This window comes from Lygodium microphyllum, chromosome 9 (assembly GCF_053477565.2).
Source record: "Lygodium microphyllum isolate KBCC chromosome 9, Lygodium_microphyllum_v1.1.10, whole genome shotgun sequence".
NCBI classification, from domain to species: domain Eukaryota; kingdom Viridiplantae; phylum Streptophyta; class Polypodiopsida; order Schizaeales; family Lygodiaceae; genus Lygodium; species Lygodium microphyllum.
In genome coordinates, this window is record NC_141143.1 from 149,423,074 (window position 1) to 149,443,589 (window position 20,516).

At 42.7% G+C, this 20,516-nt stretch overlaps 1 protein-coding gene across 1 annotated transcript; it reads left to right on the top strand.

The window, feature by feature from the left end:
• The first annotated feature begins 5,165 nt into the window (after window positions 1–5,165).
• On the top strand, window positions 5,166–6,151 carry LOC148031705 (uncharacterized). Its single transcript, XM_087685794.1, has 2 exons — window positions 5,166–5,975; window positions 6,072–6,151. Exons 1-2 carry the CDS (start codon window positions 5,557–5,559, stop codon window positions 6,142–6,144), a joined length of 492 nt encoding a protein of 163 aa, XP_087541920.1. The 5' UTR covers window positions 5,166–5,556; the 3' UTR covers window positions 6,145–6,151.
• Window positions 6,152–20,516: the final 14,365 nt, after the last annotated feature.

Sequence of the window (20,516 nt, forward strand, 5' to 3'; positions counted from 1 at the left end):
GAGTCTTCTAGAATCACCTACTGATATGAACCTAGGGCTACTTTGGGGACTGCTCACTAGCATGTCCTACTTTGGCCATCGATGTGATTAGTGTATGTAATGGGTCAAGCAGTAATTAATCACCGTCCGATCCTTTTAGGGACACATCAGATTGTTCAAGGTCATATTTGTCGAATGCCCCTTACTATTTATATAAGGGGTTTGGTCGATAATTTGATGTATCTAGTGGAGAGCTTGAGTGGTCCATCCCTTGGTGTAGGTATTGTGCTTTAGAAGCAGTTTTGAGGGGACCAAGGGATTAAATCAATATTATTTTACTAAGATTGTTTCTTTCTTGATATATTTTATTAGGTCAAGAGAGATAATTTATTTTTCTTAGTGCGGGTGCTTTTAGGATGGTGTTTTGTGCATTAGCGTGGAATTTTCAATATTATGTCTCTTTATCACCTTGTCTTTTGTTGGTTTTTGCTTTATGTTTTGAGAGGTAGGGGGTAGGGATCACTTGTGTATTGTCTTCCAGAGGTATGGAGCCAATGCTTAGATTGTGATTTGAGTGCCCTCCCTAAGCAAAATGCATGAATTGCTAGTTTCTTGCTTGACGGTACCCATAGGATAAACTTGGGTGGGATCCTTGTTAGTTTGATGGTCAATAAGTGGCTGTCTTTCTTCTATGAGGTAGCTCACCTAGTTAAGAGGGTTCAATTTAATTCCTTATTATGATAAAGTCCCCTATTGTGTAAGGGGTTAGATTTCAAGTATGGCCTATGAGTTGAAATTTGTTGCAAGTTCCATCATAAAGAAGAAAAAGAAAAATAATTGTGCTAGAAGAAACATGTCACCTTGTGAGGGCATGGTAGGTTCTTGGGTTTGAGTCAAATGCCTTGTCCTCCTTTGGATGAGACCTAGTTGAGGAGTTAAAGAGGAAAAACAAAGAAAATATCAAATCTATGTGTCACCTTGTGAGGTTTTGGTAGGTTCTTAGATTCGAGTTAGGCCCAAAGCTAATGCCTTGATCTTCTTGGGGGACTACAATCAAATAAATGGCCGATGAGCCATCCCCATTATGAAGGAAAAAAAAGAGGAAAAAAAAGGCAAGAGGAAATATATATAATGGACTAAAATAACATTTCTCAAGGGATATTGGGCTTAGTATTGATTTTCTTAGGAAATGGAAGAGGAAGGGGGATGAAATGAGAGAACGAGAGAGAGGGAGAGTGTATTCTCTTTCTTATTTATTTAATTTTTGTATAATTTGTATATAATGTGAGAGGGAGAAAAAATGAGGGAGAGGGAGAGGGAGAAAGAGAGTGAAATTAAAGAGAGGGAGAGGGAGGAAATGGGAGAGGGAGGGGGAGAAAATGAGAGAGAGAAAGAGAGGGAGAGAGAGAGGAGGGAATGAGAGAGGGAGAGTGTATTCTCTCCCTTATTTATTTATTTTTTGTATAATTTGTATGTAATGAGAGAGGGAGAAGAAATGAGGGAGAGGGAGAGGGAGGGGGAGAGGAAATGAGAGAGAGGGGGAGGAAGAGAGAGAAAATGAGAGAGGAAGAGGGAGAGGGAGAGGGGGGAGAGACGAAAACATAATAGGGAAAGAGAGAAAGAGAGGGTGAGAGCGAGGGAGGGAGAGGAAATGAGAGAGGGAGAGGAGAGAGAAAAAGGAAGTGAGAGAGAGGAGAGAGAAAATGGAATGAGAGAGAGCAAGGGAGAGAGAGGAATGAGAGGGAGAGTAGAGAGAGAAAAGGAAATGAGAGAGAGAGAGAGAGAGAGAGAGAGAGGAGAGAAAAAGAGAAATATCATTATACCTAATAGGGAAAGAGAGAAAGAGAGGGTGAGGGCGAGGGAGGGAGAGGAAATGAGAGAGGGAGAGGAGAGAGAGAAAGAGAATAAGAGAGGGCAAGGGAGGAAGAGGAATGAGAGAGAGAGAGGACAGAGAAAAAGAGAGAGGGAAGGACGATAATCGATGCATTGATTCCCATGGATATCGAGACTTTTGATCCGCTTAGAGAGGAAGCATCCATACCATTATATGATGGGTGCCGAGTATCTCGGCTGAAAACACTGCTTGCACTCTTAAGTGTGCAAGCAAAATACGGGTGGAGTGATACGAGTGTGACCGAGTTGTTCAGGTACCTTGTACATATGCTTCATTGATTTTTTTTTTCAACATTATTATTACAAACATTTGTGCTTTTTCAAGGTGTTTTATGTTTTTTTTCAGGTTATTGAAATATCATATATTACCACCTATAAATACCATGCTTGAGTCTCGTGATGATGCACGACATATTTTATGGAAGCTTGGCATGGACTACAATAACATCCATGCATGTATCAATGATTACTGTTTGTTTCAAGGATAATACAAGACTATGGAGACATGTCCAAAGTGTGGTGCTCATAGGTATTGACAGGACTTGCAAGGGCAAACCATCCCTCAAAAAGTTCTCAGACACTTTTCGCTTATCCCCGTATAAACCACATGTTCCATACGTCCAGCATGGCGAGCTTGACAACGTGGCATGTGCAGAATAGGTCCACGGATGGAGTTCAACGGATATCAGCGGATTCGCGCGCATGGAGCCACATTGACTCTACCTTTCCAAGCTTTGCCCGAGAGCCAAGGAATCTTCGGCTCGGTCTTGCAATGGATGGCGTGAACCCATTCAGTTTGCACTCAACTTCTTACAGTGTGTGGCATATAGTCCTTATCAACTACAATATCCCTCCATGGCTTTCTACGAAGAAAAAACATCTCATCCTTAGCTTGCTCGTCCCAGGCCACTATAAAGTAAAAAATATGGATGTGTATCTTCGTCCATTAGTCAATGAGCTTAAGATTTTGTGGGAGGAGGGAGTCACTGTACAAGATATGAGCAGGTGCGATGGTCAGTGGTCAGCCAATATTCGAGCCATTCTCATGTGGACGATGCATGACTTTCCGGGATTGGGAGAGTGCTCAGGTGAGCAGGCCTACGTTCTCGCGCTGGTAATATCTATATTTTATCTCGTTCAATCAAGTATTCACTAGGTTGTGGTGTTGGAACAGGTCTGGTTACCTCTGGTTATCATGCATGTCCATTGTGCGGGTCACAGTTAGACTCCCGAAGGTCACGAACCATGAAGAAGATGATATATCAAGGACACGCTGCTTTCTTGTCGGAGGATCATGAACTCAGGGAAGGTTTCCTTGGACGACCTCCAACACGTATGAACGCCACAAGCTGGTACAAGCTGAAAATGGTCCACGCGAAATCACATCCAAATGGAATGCGGCGGTTCTCAGTTTTCTACGAGTTGCCATATTGGACCCACTTACAAGTCAATCACTTGTTGGATTCCATGCATATTTTCAAGAATGTGGGCAGCTTATTATGGGACTACATCACAAAAAAGAGAGACACTATAGGGTCACGAATGAATTTGAAGGAGGTAGGTAATATGGAGGCACTTTGGCCGCAGTCGAGTGCTGATGGTCGCATGCAGCTTCCTCGCGCTCCTTGGATTTTGTCCACTAAAGAAGAGCGCATTGTGAAGCAAGTAAAGTCTATCCACACTTCGACAGGTATGATGCGTTTTCTCAGGTCTGTATTTTTTAAAAACGACCAATTATCAAGGCTAAAATCCCATAACTTGCATAAGATATGTCAGGTTTGTACTACGAATGGATTGGAATTAGCGTGGGCATTTTGCTATTTGGAATGTAGCCATTATTCATAATGCTTTCTCATTTGTGGTAGTTTGTACTACCGATCGCGATCGCAGGATGTCTTACTCCAGAAATATGCGGGGCCATTTACAAGTTGTCGACTTTGGTGCAATGGATCTCACAGAAGGAGATTAAGACGTCCTCTATTGAATCCGCGAGACGGGGAGCAGTGGAGACGGTCTATCTCTTTGAGAAATACCTGCCCACCAGCATGCTCAGGATACAAATCCACCTTCTTGTACATCTTGTGGATGAAGTGGAGATTGCCGAACCCGTCCATACGCGATGGATGTTATTCTTGGAGCACTTCATGAAAACCCTGAAAGGTTTTGTGCGACAACAAGCTCGGCTAGAAGGTAGCATGGCCGAAGGTTGGTTGGTATCTGAGGTGCTAGTACATATTTCACAATGGCTACCAATGGTGAAACCAGACAATAAAATGCTATGGTCGCTGAAGGACGATGATAGACTGACTGGAGATGCGGTGGTTGGAAATGGGGTAGAAAAAAGAATGGATGCCTCAATGGAAGAGAAGGTGAATCGCTTTTGTATGTTGCACTATGCCTCTATGGAGACTTGGCTCGCCAAGTACTAGATCGCTAGGCAAGATCGAGAGGAAGCACGAGTTGAATTCTGACGTCGATTGTGTTTCCGGCCCATTGTGAACAAGTGCATGGACTCATTTGCTTGCTAATTGTATTACGACATGGTTTATGTCACAATGGTTTGAACTCTCTTGTACGTGTTTGTGAACAGATAATCTTCTATCCATACCCTTGACAACCTCGATTTTTGTTATGTTATACCTTCAACTCCTCGAAGTGCGAGAGTATATTATCAAAGTGATGTTCCGAGCATATATAAAGATGATATGCAAATAGAGTGGTCGATATTACAAGGGGTGAAGGCCTCGAAAGCTTGGAGCCAACATCGGCTAACAATGATGGAAATACAGGAGTCCAAGAATTCTTTGAGAACGAGGCGGACTCATTCTTTTGTAGTGACATGTCTATTGACCTTTCAGTGTATGCGGAGTTATGTCAGGAGATCAACATGGGACCATAGGATACTTCATACTTGGAGCATCCACTTACTCAATTCGTTGACCAATCACTTATACGGGTACATAAGATATGCATTTTAAGTGAGATTTTTTTTAAAATAATTTATATTACTATGCTTTGTATGATTTAAATTGATTATTCTAACATCATTTTTTATTTGTGTAAGTGATATTTTTAGGATGAGTCGAGGGATGAGCGATGAGGAGTTACAAGACATCTTCGCACGCATGTCTCCAGACCAGATCACCAGATTCAGAGAGATGGCATACCGGGAGTTGTCTCGGTCTTCATCAAGGCGCTCTGCTAAATCTGCTTCAGCGCGATCAGATGCTTCAGCTTCGAGCAGATGATCTCGACGCTCACGACTTGGGCCAGAGGGAGGGAGTGCATCAGGATCAGGGGAATGCTGCAGAGATACAGAGGTAGTGAGCCCGCGGTCGACACAAGATACAAGTGTGACTCCTCGCTCTCATGGCTCAGGTGGATGCTGTGGAGATACGGACGCGGTGTCTTCGTCTCGTCATTCAGCTGGAGCTACCTCACCTCCAGAATTTGTCACACATGTGGGGATGTCTACTCTAGTTACTATGGCTTTTGCGCAGCCGTCAACAAGTGGTACCCCTATCGGTGTTACTCCGAGAGATATTACCCCCCGTTGGTACACCGGATGCACAGGGGTCTCCTGGATATGCCCAGGAGCGTAGACGCAGATGGGAGAGAACCCATCTTAGGCAAACTCCTGGGGGTTATGGATATCTAGTCGATAGTAGGTCAGGAGCCATCATCATGAATTATGAGGGGAGGAGGGTGATGGCTCGCATGAGAGAGTTGTGCCAACAAGTTTTTCGACACAACGTCTTGGATCATTGGAAGAACATACCAGAGGGAAGCAAGGACTACATAGTAGCATCCTTGTACGAGGAGTTTCTGATGCCAGCCGCAGTAGATAGATTCTCTACGGGCTGGATGATGGATTGCATGAGTGCATACATGCCACATAGACGATCCAACGCACACAAGGCAATCAAGAGTGGGGCTACAAAGCTCGAGTGGTTAGATGCAGATGACTGGCACCAACTGAGGGAGGAGGCTACAGATTCTCCAGGACGTTGGAGTCAGCAGCGCGAGGCGGCGAGGGTACGACTCAAGGCCGGAGTGGTCCATTATCTTAGGATGGTAGCCACAGGACATATTTGGAGGACTTTGTAAGTTTTTCTTTTGTTTTGCTTGTTTATTTTTTTGAAATATTCTTTGTACTGACAATCATGTTTCTAACAGTTAGCATTTTGTTTTCTTTACAGCACTCCATTACAAATCGCAATCCGACTGGCCTTGAAAATCGATATGCAGAGAGGCACGGTCTCACTAAATTGATTGATTGATTGTATAGACGTAGCGGCCTTGTAAGTCACTCATCTTTCTTGTTCGTAGTTACCATGAGATATTTGAATGCATTATTGTATGATGGACTGATGTGTTGTTTCTTTTTCTACAGAGTTCGATGCTCCTTTGCAGCGGGACGAGCTTTCGGGAGAAGAGAATGCGTAGCTCGCCCTTGGATCCCTGGAGCTCACACACCTTTATTTTTGAGTCGCATGATCTATGTAGACATTTTCTATGTATTAGTGATATCTTGTCATGATTGTACCAATCACTTTTTATGCGATCATGTATTTATTTCATGTATCAGTTTTATGATTTCAGTATACATTGTTTTTATTTGCAAATGCATTGTACATAGTAGTACAAAAACTATTTTGTATGGCTCTCATAAAGCATAAGCTGCCCTGCCACAAAAAAAAAAATTATCCCTATTACCGTCGCTATTAGCGTCGCAAATTTTACTGCTCGCATCACTATTAGCTTCGTTATACACGCCGCAAACCATCGCTATCGGCATCGGTATTGGGGTCACTATCAGCATCGCATTTTCACTATCAGTATCGCAAATGTGACACTGATAGCGATGCCAATACCGATGCTAATAGAGACACCAATACCGACGCGGATATGGACGCCAATACCGACTGTTCTATGGCATCACCAATAACGACGCTTTTTGCGATAACGGGGGTAAATTTTATTGTTTGCATTTTCGTCTCTTTAAATGTCGGTATAAGGCCTATATCTTGTAGTGTCTAGTCATGGATGATTTTGCAGAGGCTTTTGCAAGTCGAAAATATTTATTCACTTGGCAATTTGTACTCTTGGTTATGATTAGTTTCAGCTTGTCTTGGAGAGCAGGGGCTTGATCACTATGAAGATACCAATGGGACTTTTTCAGTTGTGCACTTAACCATAGGGAATCACAAATTCAGTGGCTCATATTATGAATGCCATGAACAAGGTCTTGCAAGACTTCATTACATAACTATCTATGCCTTTTTTGGATGACGATTAAAGGTTGTGCAAAATAGAAAAAAATGAGCCTTTGGATGTTATTGGTTGTAAACCCTTATTTCTTAAGCATATTATGGATTATGGTAGGGTTTTGACTAGATTAGAGGAGGATAATTTGACCTTATCAAGATGAAGTTTATTTTTGGAGTCAATGAGGTGCTTATAGTTGGACACATGTGTGGTTATTATGGCAAGAAGCCATCTTCAGCTAAGGTGGATGCCATGAAGAAGATTGGAGAGTTTTGTACATCAATTTTTGAGATAAGGAGGTTTCTTGGTGCACGTATGTAATTTTCTTTTAGATTGAAAGTCATGATAGAGCTATGAGAAAGCTCAAGCAGTTATTGCAGCTTACTCCAACTCTCAAAAAGGTAGATTATGCTTGTGGGAGACCTATTATGGTCAGATTTGACATTAGTCCTATTGGGATAGGATGGGCTATAAGTGAGAGTTTGGCAAGGGTCTAGAGCTTCAAAAATGATTATCTTCTAGAATAAGTTGCTTACTATGCAATCTATTAGACATGTGAGTTGCAACATATACCTTCGAAGTGATGAAAAATGCACCTACTATTGTGAGGACAGGAAGTTGACAATGCTTGAATCTTATATATTTATGAATTCATCGTATACCATCTAAATACTATGGTCTTCTCTTGATATGTGCATTTGGGGAATTCAATCTTTCGAATACTTACAATGCAGTTTATCATTTTTAAGGTCCTATTCTCGTATGGCATAACACGGGTCTAATGCATCTCATGCGGGAATCAAAGCAAGCATGAACGCATCTCTTGATATGATCGGTATTGCTATTGGATGGGCAGTGATGTCCTAGCCCAATGCCTTCGTTGTGGGATTGCCATTCCCGATCTTCATCTTCCCTGGATGTGAATCGCACAAGCCTTCCGTGCTTTTTTTCTTGATTAGTGGGTCCAATTTCAAAAGAGAAATAAACTGCAGTGGGGGATAATTTCGTGGGAAAGGGGAGTAGGTGCATGTGGCCACCCTCTAAGAAGGGGAAAGGGAGGAGAACCTTCTGGGGGGGTCTCTCTTTCCCTGTCTACCACCTCTCCCTTTTTCTCTCTCTCCTCTCTCTCTCTCTCTTCTCACCTCTCCCTCTTCTTCTTCTTCTTCTCCTCTCTTTTCCTCTTCTTATTCTTCTTCATCTCTCCTCTCTCTCTCTCTCTCTCTCTCTCTCTCTCTCTCTCTCTCTCTCCTTTCTCTTCCTCTCTCTCTCTCTCTCTCTCTCTCTCTCTCCCTTTCTCTTCCTCTCTCTCTCTCTCTCTCTCTCTCTCTCTCTCTCTCTCTCTCTCTCTCTCTCTCTCTCTCTCTCTCTCCTTCTTCTTCTCCTCTCTCTCTCTCTCTCTCCCTCTCTCTCTCCCTCTTCTTCTTTTCTTTCTCTCTCTCTCTTCTAGTATTCAAGCCGTTAAGCCTTCTCCTTAAGGCCTTTCCCTTATTGCGATTGGGGCGGGGGGGGGGGGGGGGGGGGGGGGGGGGACGTGGAGTAGTGGTGGTCTCCCCCACCTACCACCTGTCGATTGCATGGCATTGTGAAAGGATAGTAGGCCCGTGGCCTCTCCCTCTCCGTCATCGGCATCGTCATCATTGCCAGCTTCCTTTCCTCCTGCCTTGGCATCATCGTCAACCTCATCTCCCTCCCGTCCATGTTGACTGTGCTGTCGTCATCTTCCTTCCCCTTGCCACATTGACTTCCTCTTTTCCCCCCTCGCCACCTATCGGCGACGACAAGGGGGGGAATGAATTAAAAATTTTTCCTTTTTAGATTACAAGGGGGGAGGGGGGGTTTCTATGGGCACAGGCAGCAGGGATGTTACATCCTCTCCCCTCTAGAGAACTCGAGATGTCCTCATCTTGAAAGAACTGGGGAAAACAAGCATTAGTGGGGCTTAGGACCTATGGGTTAGGACTCATCGTGTGTCTGCTGCGCTATTCTAATTACTCATAGGCATGCGGACTTTTGAAATTACAACCTATTTTATTAGATATAACCAAGCCATTACGAGTAGCGCAACTCATATTATTGCAATTAGTCGTAGGTATAAGAGTAGCATTTGTTCCCAATATAAGTTGTATTACATGTCGATTAAAATTTCTAGGGTTTCTAATCATCCTAAAGAGGTGTAGTGGATTCTAGGTCTTTGTCTTCATTTGACTTCTCCATATATCCAAAGACTGCACATGTGTAGCTTCATTTCCTTGGGGGTTCATTGTCTTCCGGACTTAAGTCAGGGTTGTCTGCTTGGATGTGTCCTAGCTCATTGCAGTGGAAGCATTTACGGTAGGGACATCTCCTACGAATGTGCCCTATCTCTCCATACGTGTAGCACCTCTTGTCCTGATCTCGGGAATCATCTTTGTTACAATTGCCTAGCTTAAGTTCTTGGACGATTGGCTTTGCTCAAGGTAATGCATCTTGCAAGTTTGTCGGATACATTGCCTCAAGGTGGTGGTTTAGAGGAGCATTCAAGCCATGGAAAAACTTGGATACTTGCTGTGCAATATCCATAGGTGGTATTTATTTTAGTAGGGTTAGAAACTTCGAGTAGTAGGCTTCCAAGATTAATTCTAGCTGATTGAGCTTGAAGAATTCATTCATCATCAAAGTTTGGTAGGTTGGCGGAAGGTATTATCCATGTATAGCATCTTTCAGCTGAGCCCAAGTGAGAGCAGCTTCAGAAACACCTTGATTTTTGCACAATTGCTTCCACCATATTCAAGCCTGGCCAACTAACTTAAGTTTGTCTATAATTGCTTGATTGGAAATAGCAATCTCTGAAGTAGAGAAATAATCATCTATCAACTCAATCCATATCTCCACCTTTGATGCGACGCCTATTCCCTCTCCATCAAACTCGAGTGCCTTAATTTGCTAGAGAAGGAATTTCTTCTCTTGCATATCAGCATTTGTGGGTGCAGAAGGTGCGTGAAAATCAAGCTATACCACTTAGATTATTTTGTTTAGAATATATCTACGAACCACCATACATTAATCAGTCACACATCATTACGAAGTTTTTCTCCAATACCAACTATAACGTGCATGTCCAAGCATGCTTATAGCAGTCCATCGAGAAATGAATCTAAGGGTCATCGATCAGCACTCCCATGGAATGTTCCGAGGTTTGTCACATAGGGTTTCCCGAGTTCGCCTAACACTCGCGGTCGAACCCACTAGGATCGACCTAAAATTTGGGCTCCTAGGGTCAAGGTCTCTTGACAGTATTCTAGAGTTGGATTCTGGATATCCTACTTTATGTAGATATACCCAATTCAAAGCAAACCCATGCCATATTTGGTTCAAAGAGAAGGAGAAACAAGAAGGATGTGTCACTCAACCTCTCTGCCCATAGGACATAGTCCCATTTTGGTCCCCTAAAACAGCATGAATCGGGTTCTAACTTATCAATACTTAAAGGTTGAATGACGCTAAAACCCTGTGAGAAGCCTTCTAGTTCTCTGGGACCATCCTGCCATAGGACAGACCTATTGGGGTTTTGCCCACCCGCTTTCCTTGATAGCTTTAGTTTTCTAATTAGGTCCTATCACATTGATGAGCAACATTTAAAACCAGCTTCCTTAATTAAGTCTTTAGGGAACAGGGTCCGTTTACATAATTTATAGCACAAACACGAATACAAAGTAAGCAGTCTTTTGACAAACAAGTTCAAATAAGTTCAAACAAGTTTCTTAACTTATCTCAAGTTAGTATTTGTCTCCTGCCTATACATGAGAACTATATATCCCTTTTGTCCGACAGAAGTACCCCTTCTGCCCTCTACAGAAGTAATTGGTCCAAATCACATGGAATCATAATTTCCATCCATTATCTAGAATAGGATCTTCCAATGCCCTAGATATTGGGTTGATGGCAGTCTACAACTCTGGACTCAGCAAGGGGTGTCCAGAGCTCCACTGAGCACAAGTGATCTAGGAGTGAGACACAATTTCCATGGTTGGCCTTTTCACCACTCAATCTTTGGCCCATGAATCAAGTAGTGCCCTCTCGGATTGAAAAGTAGCGTGACCTTGGAGATGATCCATTCACACAAAATATCCTTCCTTAATTAATCCAATTAAGAATCAAACATAACCAATGCAATCAACCTAGTATCATCATCCAAGAAAACATTCATTTGTTTCCCATGGTAACTTATCGTGATAGACCCCTGCCATGAATTTACCATCAAGCACAAGCACTTCGAATAATCATCCAAATCACATCCAACAAGCAGTTTAATGTAAAAGCACTTAGGATGTTATTTGATCAAATAAAAAAACAATGGTATCCTTTTTCAAACATTGTAAAAATAGTTGCAATAACCTTTTCATTGCGTATTTCTCTCTCCCTTGGGATCAAGCGATTCCATGCAAAATTTACTTAACAATTCGGCTAAGACACATGCCAAGGTCTTATAAAGCTATGCAAGAATGTAAATTCTATTGAGCACTTATATTGATCGATAACCTAATCCTCTTCTCAGCAAGTACGAAAGCATCACGATGTCTTTCCTTTGCCTCGGGTTTCCTGAATCCCTTGAGCTCTCTACTTGCCTTTGAGGCCCAGAGTTGTTTGTATCTAACCCCATTCCCCAAATTTGGATTAATAAACGTAGTGGTTATCAGGCGGATCCCAAGGCATCTTAGTCTTTAATCCTTAATCATTGTTTGTACTAGATAGCACAACATTAAGATTCCCAATCTAACGGCATGAGCTATTAGCACGAGTTTTTGGCAAGGGTCCAAAGCTTAAAAAATGATTCTCTTCTAGAATAAGTTGCTTAGCATGCAATCTATTAGACATGCAAGTTGTGACATATACCTTTGAAGTGATAAAAAATGCACATGGTGTTGCGAGGACGGGAAGTTGACAATGCTTGAGTCTTATATATTTATGAATTCATCGTATAGCATCTAAACACAATGGTCTTCTCTTAATACATGCATTTGTAAAATTCAGTCTTTTAAATACTTGCTATGAGGTTTATTCTTTTTAAGGTCCTATTCTCGTATGGCATAACATGGGTCTAATGCATCTAATGTGGGAATCAAAGCAAGCATTTATCAATTTGGAAATACGTTACTTACAACCGATATCGTTGTTGAATGGGCAATGATATCCTGGCCCAATGCCTTCATTGCGAGATTGCCATTCGCGGGTAATATCTTTCGCTTGGGAGCCATTCCCGATCTTCGTCTTCCCTGGATGTGAATCACTTTTATGTTTTTTTCCTTAATTAACAGGCCCAATTTCGAAAGAGAAATAAACTGCGGTGGGAGATAATTTCGCAAGAAAGGGGAGTAGGTGCGTGTGGCCACCCAAGGGGAAAGGGAGGAGACCCTTCAGGGGGGTCTCTCTTTCCCTCTCTGCCACCTCTCCCTCTCCTCCTCTCTCTCTCTCTCTCTCTCTTTCTCTCTCTCTCTCTCTCTCCCCCTTCTAACCTCTCCCTCTTCTTCTTCTTCCCCTCTCTCTCTCTCTCTCTCTCTCTCTCTCTCTCTCTCTCTCTCTCTCTCTCTCTCTCTCTCTCTCTCTCTCTCTCTCTCTCTCTTCTTCTTCATCTCTTCTTCTCTCCACTCTCTCTCCCTCTTCTTCTTCATCTCTTCTTCTCTCCACTCTCTCTCCCTTTCTCTTCCTCTCTCTCTCTCTCTCTCTCTCTCTCTCTCTCTGCCTCTCTCTCTCCCTCTTCTTCTTCTTCTTCTCTTCTTCCTCTCTCTCTTCCAGCGTTCAGGCCGTTAAGCCTTCTCCCCAAGGCCTTCCCCTTGGGAGGGTTTATATAATAAGGAGGGGAGGTTATTTTTGGGGAGGGGAACGTGGAGTAGTGGTGGTCTCCCCTACCCACCACCTATCGATTGCATGGCATTGCGGAAGGATAGTAGGTTCATGGCCTCTTCCTCTCCATCATCAACATCACTGTCTTTGCCAGCTTCTGTTCCTCTCACCTTGCCATCATTGTCAACCTCATCTCCCTCCCGTCCACCTTGATTGTTGTCGTTATCTTTCTTCCCCTCACCACGTCGACTTCTTCTTTCCCCCCCTTGCCAGATATTGGCAATAGCGGGAGGGGGGAAGGAATTAAAAATTTTTCTTTTTTAATTTACAAAGGGAAGGTTTCTATGGGCCACGACCAACAGGGACGTTACATCCTCTCCCCCTTAGAGAACTCGAGATATCCTCATCTTGGAAGAATTGGGGAAGACAAGCATTAGTGGGGCTTAGGACCTATGGGTTAGGACCCACCATGTGTCTACTGCATTAATCTGATTACTCATAGGCATGCAGTCTTTTGAAACAATAACTTATTGTATTAGGTATAATTGAGCCATTACGAGTAGCGCAACTCATATTATTGCAATTAACCGTAGATACAAGAGTAGGATTTGTTTCCAATATAAGTTGTATTACATGTTGATTAAAATTTCTAGGGTTTCTAATCATCCTGAAGAGGTGTAGTGGGTTCTAGGTCTTTGTCTTCATCTAACTCCTCCATATATTCAAAGACTACACTTGTGTAGCTTCATTTCCTTGGGGGTTTAATGTCTTCTAAACTTAAGTCAAGACACACTGCTTGGATGTGTCCTAGCTCATTGTAGTGGAAGCATTTATGGTAGGGATATCTCCTACGGATATGCCCTATCTCTCCACAGGTGTGGCATCTCTTGTCCTGATCTCGAAAATCATCTTTGTCACAATTGCTCGGTTTAAGATCTTATACGATTGGCTTTGCTCGAAGTAATGCATCTTGCAAGTCTATTGGATGCGTTGCCTCAAGGCGGTGGTTCAGAGGAGTGTTCAGGCCATGAAAAAACTTGGATACTTGCTGAGTAATATCCATAGGCGGTGCATATTTTAGTAGGGTTACAAACTTTGAGTAGTAGGCTTCCAAGGTTAATTCCAAAGAAATGGCAACAACATCTAGCAAATGATTCAAGCAACCAAAACAAAGGGAAGGGCATTGACCCAAGCCAAAAGCTAGCAAAGATGAAAATAGAGCTAGCCAGACTACAAGAGATGATGGGAAGACCTATGCGCCCACATGTCCAATGCATGTATTGTGGCAAAATCTAGCTTCCAGCTAAGTGTCAGGACCCTAGGTCCCAACCTTGCACCAATTGCAATAGATTCAGCCACGATGCCTTGCAACTACAAACTGCCGAGGAGACTCCCATACTCAGGGAATAGGCCTCTAAATTTCTTTGAAAAAGGAGCCCCATTGGCCACTTTGGCACCTAATGATGCAAAGCTAGTCATCTCTAGGATGAAAATCAATCCCACATGCATACATTGGCCACCTAGACCTTACATAACCCATCCATCAAGTGATGCTCCAGTCCACTACATGAAGGAGCCAAATGATAAGGAGCCTTATGTGAACCCTTATATCTCATATGATGAAGAGGAAAATCTAGTTCTCATGGACTTCGACCAGTGTTGGTGATGGTGTTAGGAAGAGGAAGAGGGGGAGGCTTAGGAGGGCAAACCTGAGAGCCAGTTTCTTTTTGGATTTGTGGTCACCCAACACATATCTCTTCACCTTACCCCAAGAGGGAGCAAGCCAATCAAGATAAGGCTGAACTCAAATGTGTTGAGTATGGTATCACACACCTCTTTGCTAATTGCCAAACAGAAACTATCCTCTAGTTTGACAATTGTACCATCAGTTTCATTGGGACTGTTTGGTATCGAAACACTCAACGGGAAGGCCACACCCATCCCATTGCATATTATGATCCGGCTCACAGGCAAAGCAAGTTGGCATATCATTGCCACAGCCTAATAACTTGGACGCAACCTCGATAGGAAAGAAGAGCTGTAGACAAAGAAAGAAGAAAGATGAAGCAAAGGTCACATTGAAAACCGAGAGAGCAACAACACTACCTGTTGGAAAGAAAGTCACAGATGTTGAGGCAAAAACATCTGCTCCAAAGATTGATGAGAAAGGGAGTGCCAAGATAGGGGAGTACCCCAACCCAAGGCACCAACTCGAAGCCGTAGAAAAGGTCAAGGAGTGGGTGAGAGAAGCCCAAGAGCACCTAAAGGATGCATGTCCCATTTTGGAGAATGAGATTGATGGTCTCTTTAGCATAAGCATGCTAGTCTCTCACACACGAGACCAAGAGACACATCTGCACCTCAAATTGTGTCGCCTAGACAAAGCTTCTCCTCACAATGCTAGTGACCACCCTTGTAACTTTGAGCCTAGGAGATCTACTTAGGTAGTATCTGATGCTATAGCAGGAGCTAAAGCAATGGGTGGAAGGATCACTAGAGCAAACGAGAGTTGACTTGCAAGACCACAACACAGTAACAAAAATACCAAGCCTAACGTTGCACTCAATGCCCAAGTCCTTACACGTTAATGCTTTCTTGGAAGGCATAGAAATACACACAGTCTTGCCAATCCTAGCTCTGGGTGATACCATGAGAAAAAGGATTGTAGACATGGGGGGGCAGGAGTCAGTGTGCTTAGCCATGCAATGCTTCAGGCTTGGGGGCCACCTGTCAAGAATGCTAGGTTCAAAGTCACACTGGCTAATGGAATGGAAGTAAAGCCATCCGGAGTGCTCAAAATTTGGCCTTTGAAGATCATAGGAGTTCAGTTCTCTATGGACTTCATAGTTATGAAAGGAGTGGACTACGATATCCTGTTAGGCCGACCCTAGATGCGCAATGCACAAGTCATAGAAGAATGGAGAAATAGTCTAATATTCTTAGAAAATTGAACGAAAGCAGTGAGAGTAGAGATGGATACTTGGAAGACTATGCCAGCTAACCTAAACACCATCTCGGCCATGTTGAAGGGGGATGCATAAGTTAGAAAATCTTATAGGCCACTGACCAAGTATATCCCTTGCCTCGAGCATAAGCGAGATTGGATGTATGTGCTAGCCATAATCGATCTGCCATTCTCGAATAACGAGAAATACGATCAAGCTGCTAAGGCATTCGGTAAGCCTAAAGACATTCCCTTAGTACTAGTCTGCATGATGGTTAGAAGATTGCATGGGTGACCCACCTTTATCGCATCCCATGTCCCAAACAACAAACGAGAGCTCCATGAGATCTTAGAGCATCTAACGAACAAATTAGCTAATAACCCAGCCACAAATCTTAAACCACTCCAGGACCTCTTAGACAAATGCAAGTGGAAATGGACTAAGGTGCACAATCTAAACTTGATGTACAATTGGGTCTTAGTCACAAATGACAAGGAAATGCAATATCAAGACCTAGGAGATATCAAGCAGCTAGACGAGGATAGTTCAGATGATGAGTATAGAGACTATTGTTCCTTCAATGATGAGAGTAAAGAAGAGATTGACACACTAGAGTACGACACTGAGAGACATGTGATTGAACAAATATGGGCAGACTCTAAACTGCAGAAGAAGAACATCTTCATAACCAAGAAATGAGTCATGCGAATAGATTGCAATCACACCTAATTGGAGCACATAAGAGCGATTGATTACAAATGAGCGAGTCTTGTTCAACCAAGTGCTGCAGAAATACTCAGAACAGAATCATCATCGGAGCTACAACCTCCAGGAGAAACTCTTTCGTCTAGCAAAGATGGAGAGCTCCATTCCAAGTTGAAAATAAGCTCGGATAGTGATCCTGAGATAACCCAACCACCTAAGACCAAACGCACCAAAGGAGACCTACTAGTCCACCTAAGGCGTCAAAGGTTGAAGGGGAAAAGAAGGAAATAACCTAGGAATCTAGAAGCTGAGGAGCAAAGGAAGCCGCAAGACTTGTCGAAATGATTCACAAGATTTAAGAAAGGCAATATGGTAGTAGTCCTGCTAGGAGCCAAAAGATAAGCGCAAGCAAGTGAACCTATAAAAGGACCTACGAAAGTCAAGGGGGTCAATCTAACTAAGGAAGGAGAGACACCACGACATGTTTTCATGGCCGATGATTTGATCAAGGAAGAGGAGGAAAATCTTATTGCTCTCTTGCAAGAGTACATAGATGTATTAATACACTTGGTCCCTTGATGAGTTGAAAGGGGTAGATTCGAGTGTAGTGATTCATAACATTCCGATGACACCCGATGCAATGCCAATCAAGTAGTGACCATATCCGATGAATCCCAAACATGCTCATGCTGTCAAAGAGAAAATTAATAAGTTTTTAAAAATAGGATTCATTTATGAAATTGAGCACACAGACTGCGTGTCACCCATAGTGATTGTAATGAAGAAGAATGGAAAGATTAGAGTGTGAGTTAATTACAAGAAAGTCAAGGCACACAAAGAGAGACAATTATCGGCTATCATACATTGAGCATATGCTCAAGAGGGTAGTTGGTAAAGAGGTCTATAGTTTCCTAGATGGCTTCTCCAAATACAATCAAGTGCAAGTGCATCCTTATGATAGGCACAAGACCACATTCACTACCGAGTGGGGCATCTTTGCCTACATAGTCATGTCCTTCAAGTTGACAAACACACTAGCCACATTCTAAAGGCTCATGTGTGCCATTTTCAAAGACATGCTTAGGCGAGAGTTAAAGGTATTTATTGACGATTTATGTATTGACTCTAATTGGAAGGAATACTTAGATAAGTATTTGAAAGATATAGACTGTATCGTCTCTTGTCGAATCCCTTGAAGTGTCAATTTTGGGTAAAGCATGGATGCATCCTAGGGCACATGGTGTCAAAGAATAACATTGTCACCGACTTCTTGAAAGCTGGGATTATCATCAATCTTCCACCACCAACCAATTACAAGGAAGTTCAGTGCTTCATAAGCCATACAAGGTACTATCGATGGTTTGTGTTGAACTATGCATTAATTGCTAGACTCTATACAAAATGTTGGTGACATTTGAATGGATCGAGGAATGCCGACACACACATGAAGAGTTGAACCAGAACACCAATCCTAAGAGCCCCAAACTGGACCATAACCTTTCACATTCACATTGACACCATGAAGTATGCCATAGGAGTTGTGTTGTGCCAGCCTAATGAACACAATTTAGGCTATACCTAGTAGACAACTCACGGATGATGAAATGAACCGCTCCACTTACAGAGAGGGAAGGGTTACCCATGGTGTTTGCTATACAGAAATTTCAGCATTACCTTTTGGCTATACCTATCATTTTCTTTGTTGCCCATCAATCCTTGCTTTATCTTGTTAACAAACCCTATGCTACGAGATGCATTGCTTGATGGTTACTTTTACTTCTAGAGTTTGACTTCTCTGTGGTTGTACGCAAAGGGAATCAATACTACATGGCTGACCATATATCTTGCATACCCACATGAGAAGCCACTAGATAGGGCATCACACAGATGTCTTACTTGATGTGCATTTGTTCAACCTGTCTAGAGAAATGGACTTGTTTAGGGCTGACTTGACACTATACTAGGCAGAGGTGACATATTCCAAGTGCTTGGGCACGGACTACTTGGAAGATCCATTGAGAAGGCCCAAGTTAGGTGACTCATCCTTAAAATAAAACCATATCAGTTGATAGCATGACAATTCTATAGGTTAGGGCAAGACCGCTTGTTGCATAGATGCATGTGTGAACATGAGATGCATTGACATACTTGTAGAAGAACATGGCAGAATTATAGAAGGGCACTTCAACAGAGACATGGCAGCCCGCAAAGTGTTGCACTCTAAACTGTGGTGGTCTACTCTTTTTCGAGATGCAGCATGATTTGTAAAGCACTATGGCAAGTGCCAATGGACCAAGGTACCCGTTCGCAAGGACAAAATGGAGCTAAGTCCAATCATTGCAAGACAACCATTTGAGAAATGAGAAATGGACTTTATTAGGCTGATTAGCCCTGCAACACAGTTTTCACATACCATTTCATAAAGTGGACAGAAGCATGAGTCATGAGGAAAAACACTAGAACCACTGCTAAGTTTCTTTGGGAGCAAGTGATCTCATGATTCAGTTACCCCATTGAACTAGTTAGTAATCAAGGCACACACTTCATTAATGAAGTGATTACTCACCTTCTGTTGACCTTTCTGATCATCCATCGAAAATCCTCACCCTACTATCCTAAAGAGAATTGCAAGGCCGTTCTACTAACAAGATCTTAGTGGACCTCATGACCAAAGTAGTCTCTACCTCATATAGTAGCTAGGATAACAAACTTATGGCAACCTTATGGGCCTATCAAACAGCCTATAAAATAGTAGTAGAATAGACTTCCTTCAAGTTAACCTATAAAACTAAAGCCATTCTATCTATAAAGTTATTTGTCTTGAGCATGAGAGTAACCATCCAAGAGAGACGGGGTGGAAAGGAGGCATGGATGGAGCACATAATCAAGCTAGAACGCTTATCAAAGACTCAACTTCTAGCCACCCATGTACTAATTTGCAAAAAAGCATGCTGCAAGGGTTGGTTTAACAAGCATGTCAAGTAGCGAGAATTTGAGTAGGGTGACTTAGTGTTGTTGTACTCAATAAAAGGCCATAAACAAAAAATGAAGTTTAGGGGATTAGGGCCTTTTCGAGTTTGCACTATCAATAGAACCAGCAATGTAGAGCTTGAGACCCTTGATGGAGAGGGCATAGGCTTCTTCAATGGTAGCCATATAAAGAAGTACCACCCTCCCACACATCCATGATATGAATCTCCCATGCTAGAGCCCCTTGTGAAGGTCTGAGTTATCGCATTAACAGAAATTGATAAGGAGGAGGAAGAGGCAATAGCACTTACTTACATGCACATAACGATCACTACCCAACAAACACATATCTTCTATGCATTGATCGATGAGGGAGCCGATTTTAATATCTTAACTCATGATCATTGGACTGAAATTGGCCAACCACAACTAAAACCCACCAATGCCAAACTTAGCCCATTTGGGGACCGATCGTATGCCCTTTTAAGAAAGTGCAAAGTCACAACCTCTATCGAGTCTAAAAGCATACCCTTAATCTTTTATGTGGTGCAAAATACAAAAGATATCGGTAAGGAATCGTTGTTAGGACGCTCATTTAAAAAGCAAGCACATCGTAATGCTGACTATGAGTCACAGCTTGCAATTGGAAATGTACAAATAGTCACTACTTTCAACAAGGGCAACACGGCTCCATCAAAGCTCTCAAGGCCACCACTAGAGAAACCCACCACCAAGTCTAAGGAGGGGGTCAAGACTTGTCACAACCCACCACACCACACCGACAGGAAACCATTGAGATCAAAGCTAAGGCCCTTGAAACACAGTTAAATTGGGTCCTTAAACATCAAGGACTGCCACCTAGGAGCATACAACCACAACCTCGCAAACCCAAGAACTCATACTTGAAACCCAAGAGACAACAAAGAAATTATAGGC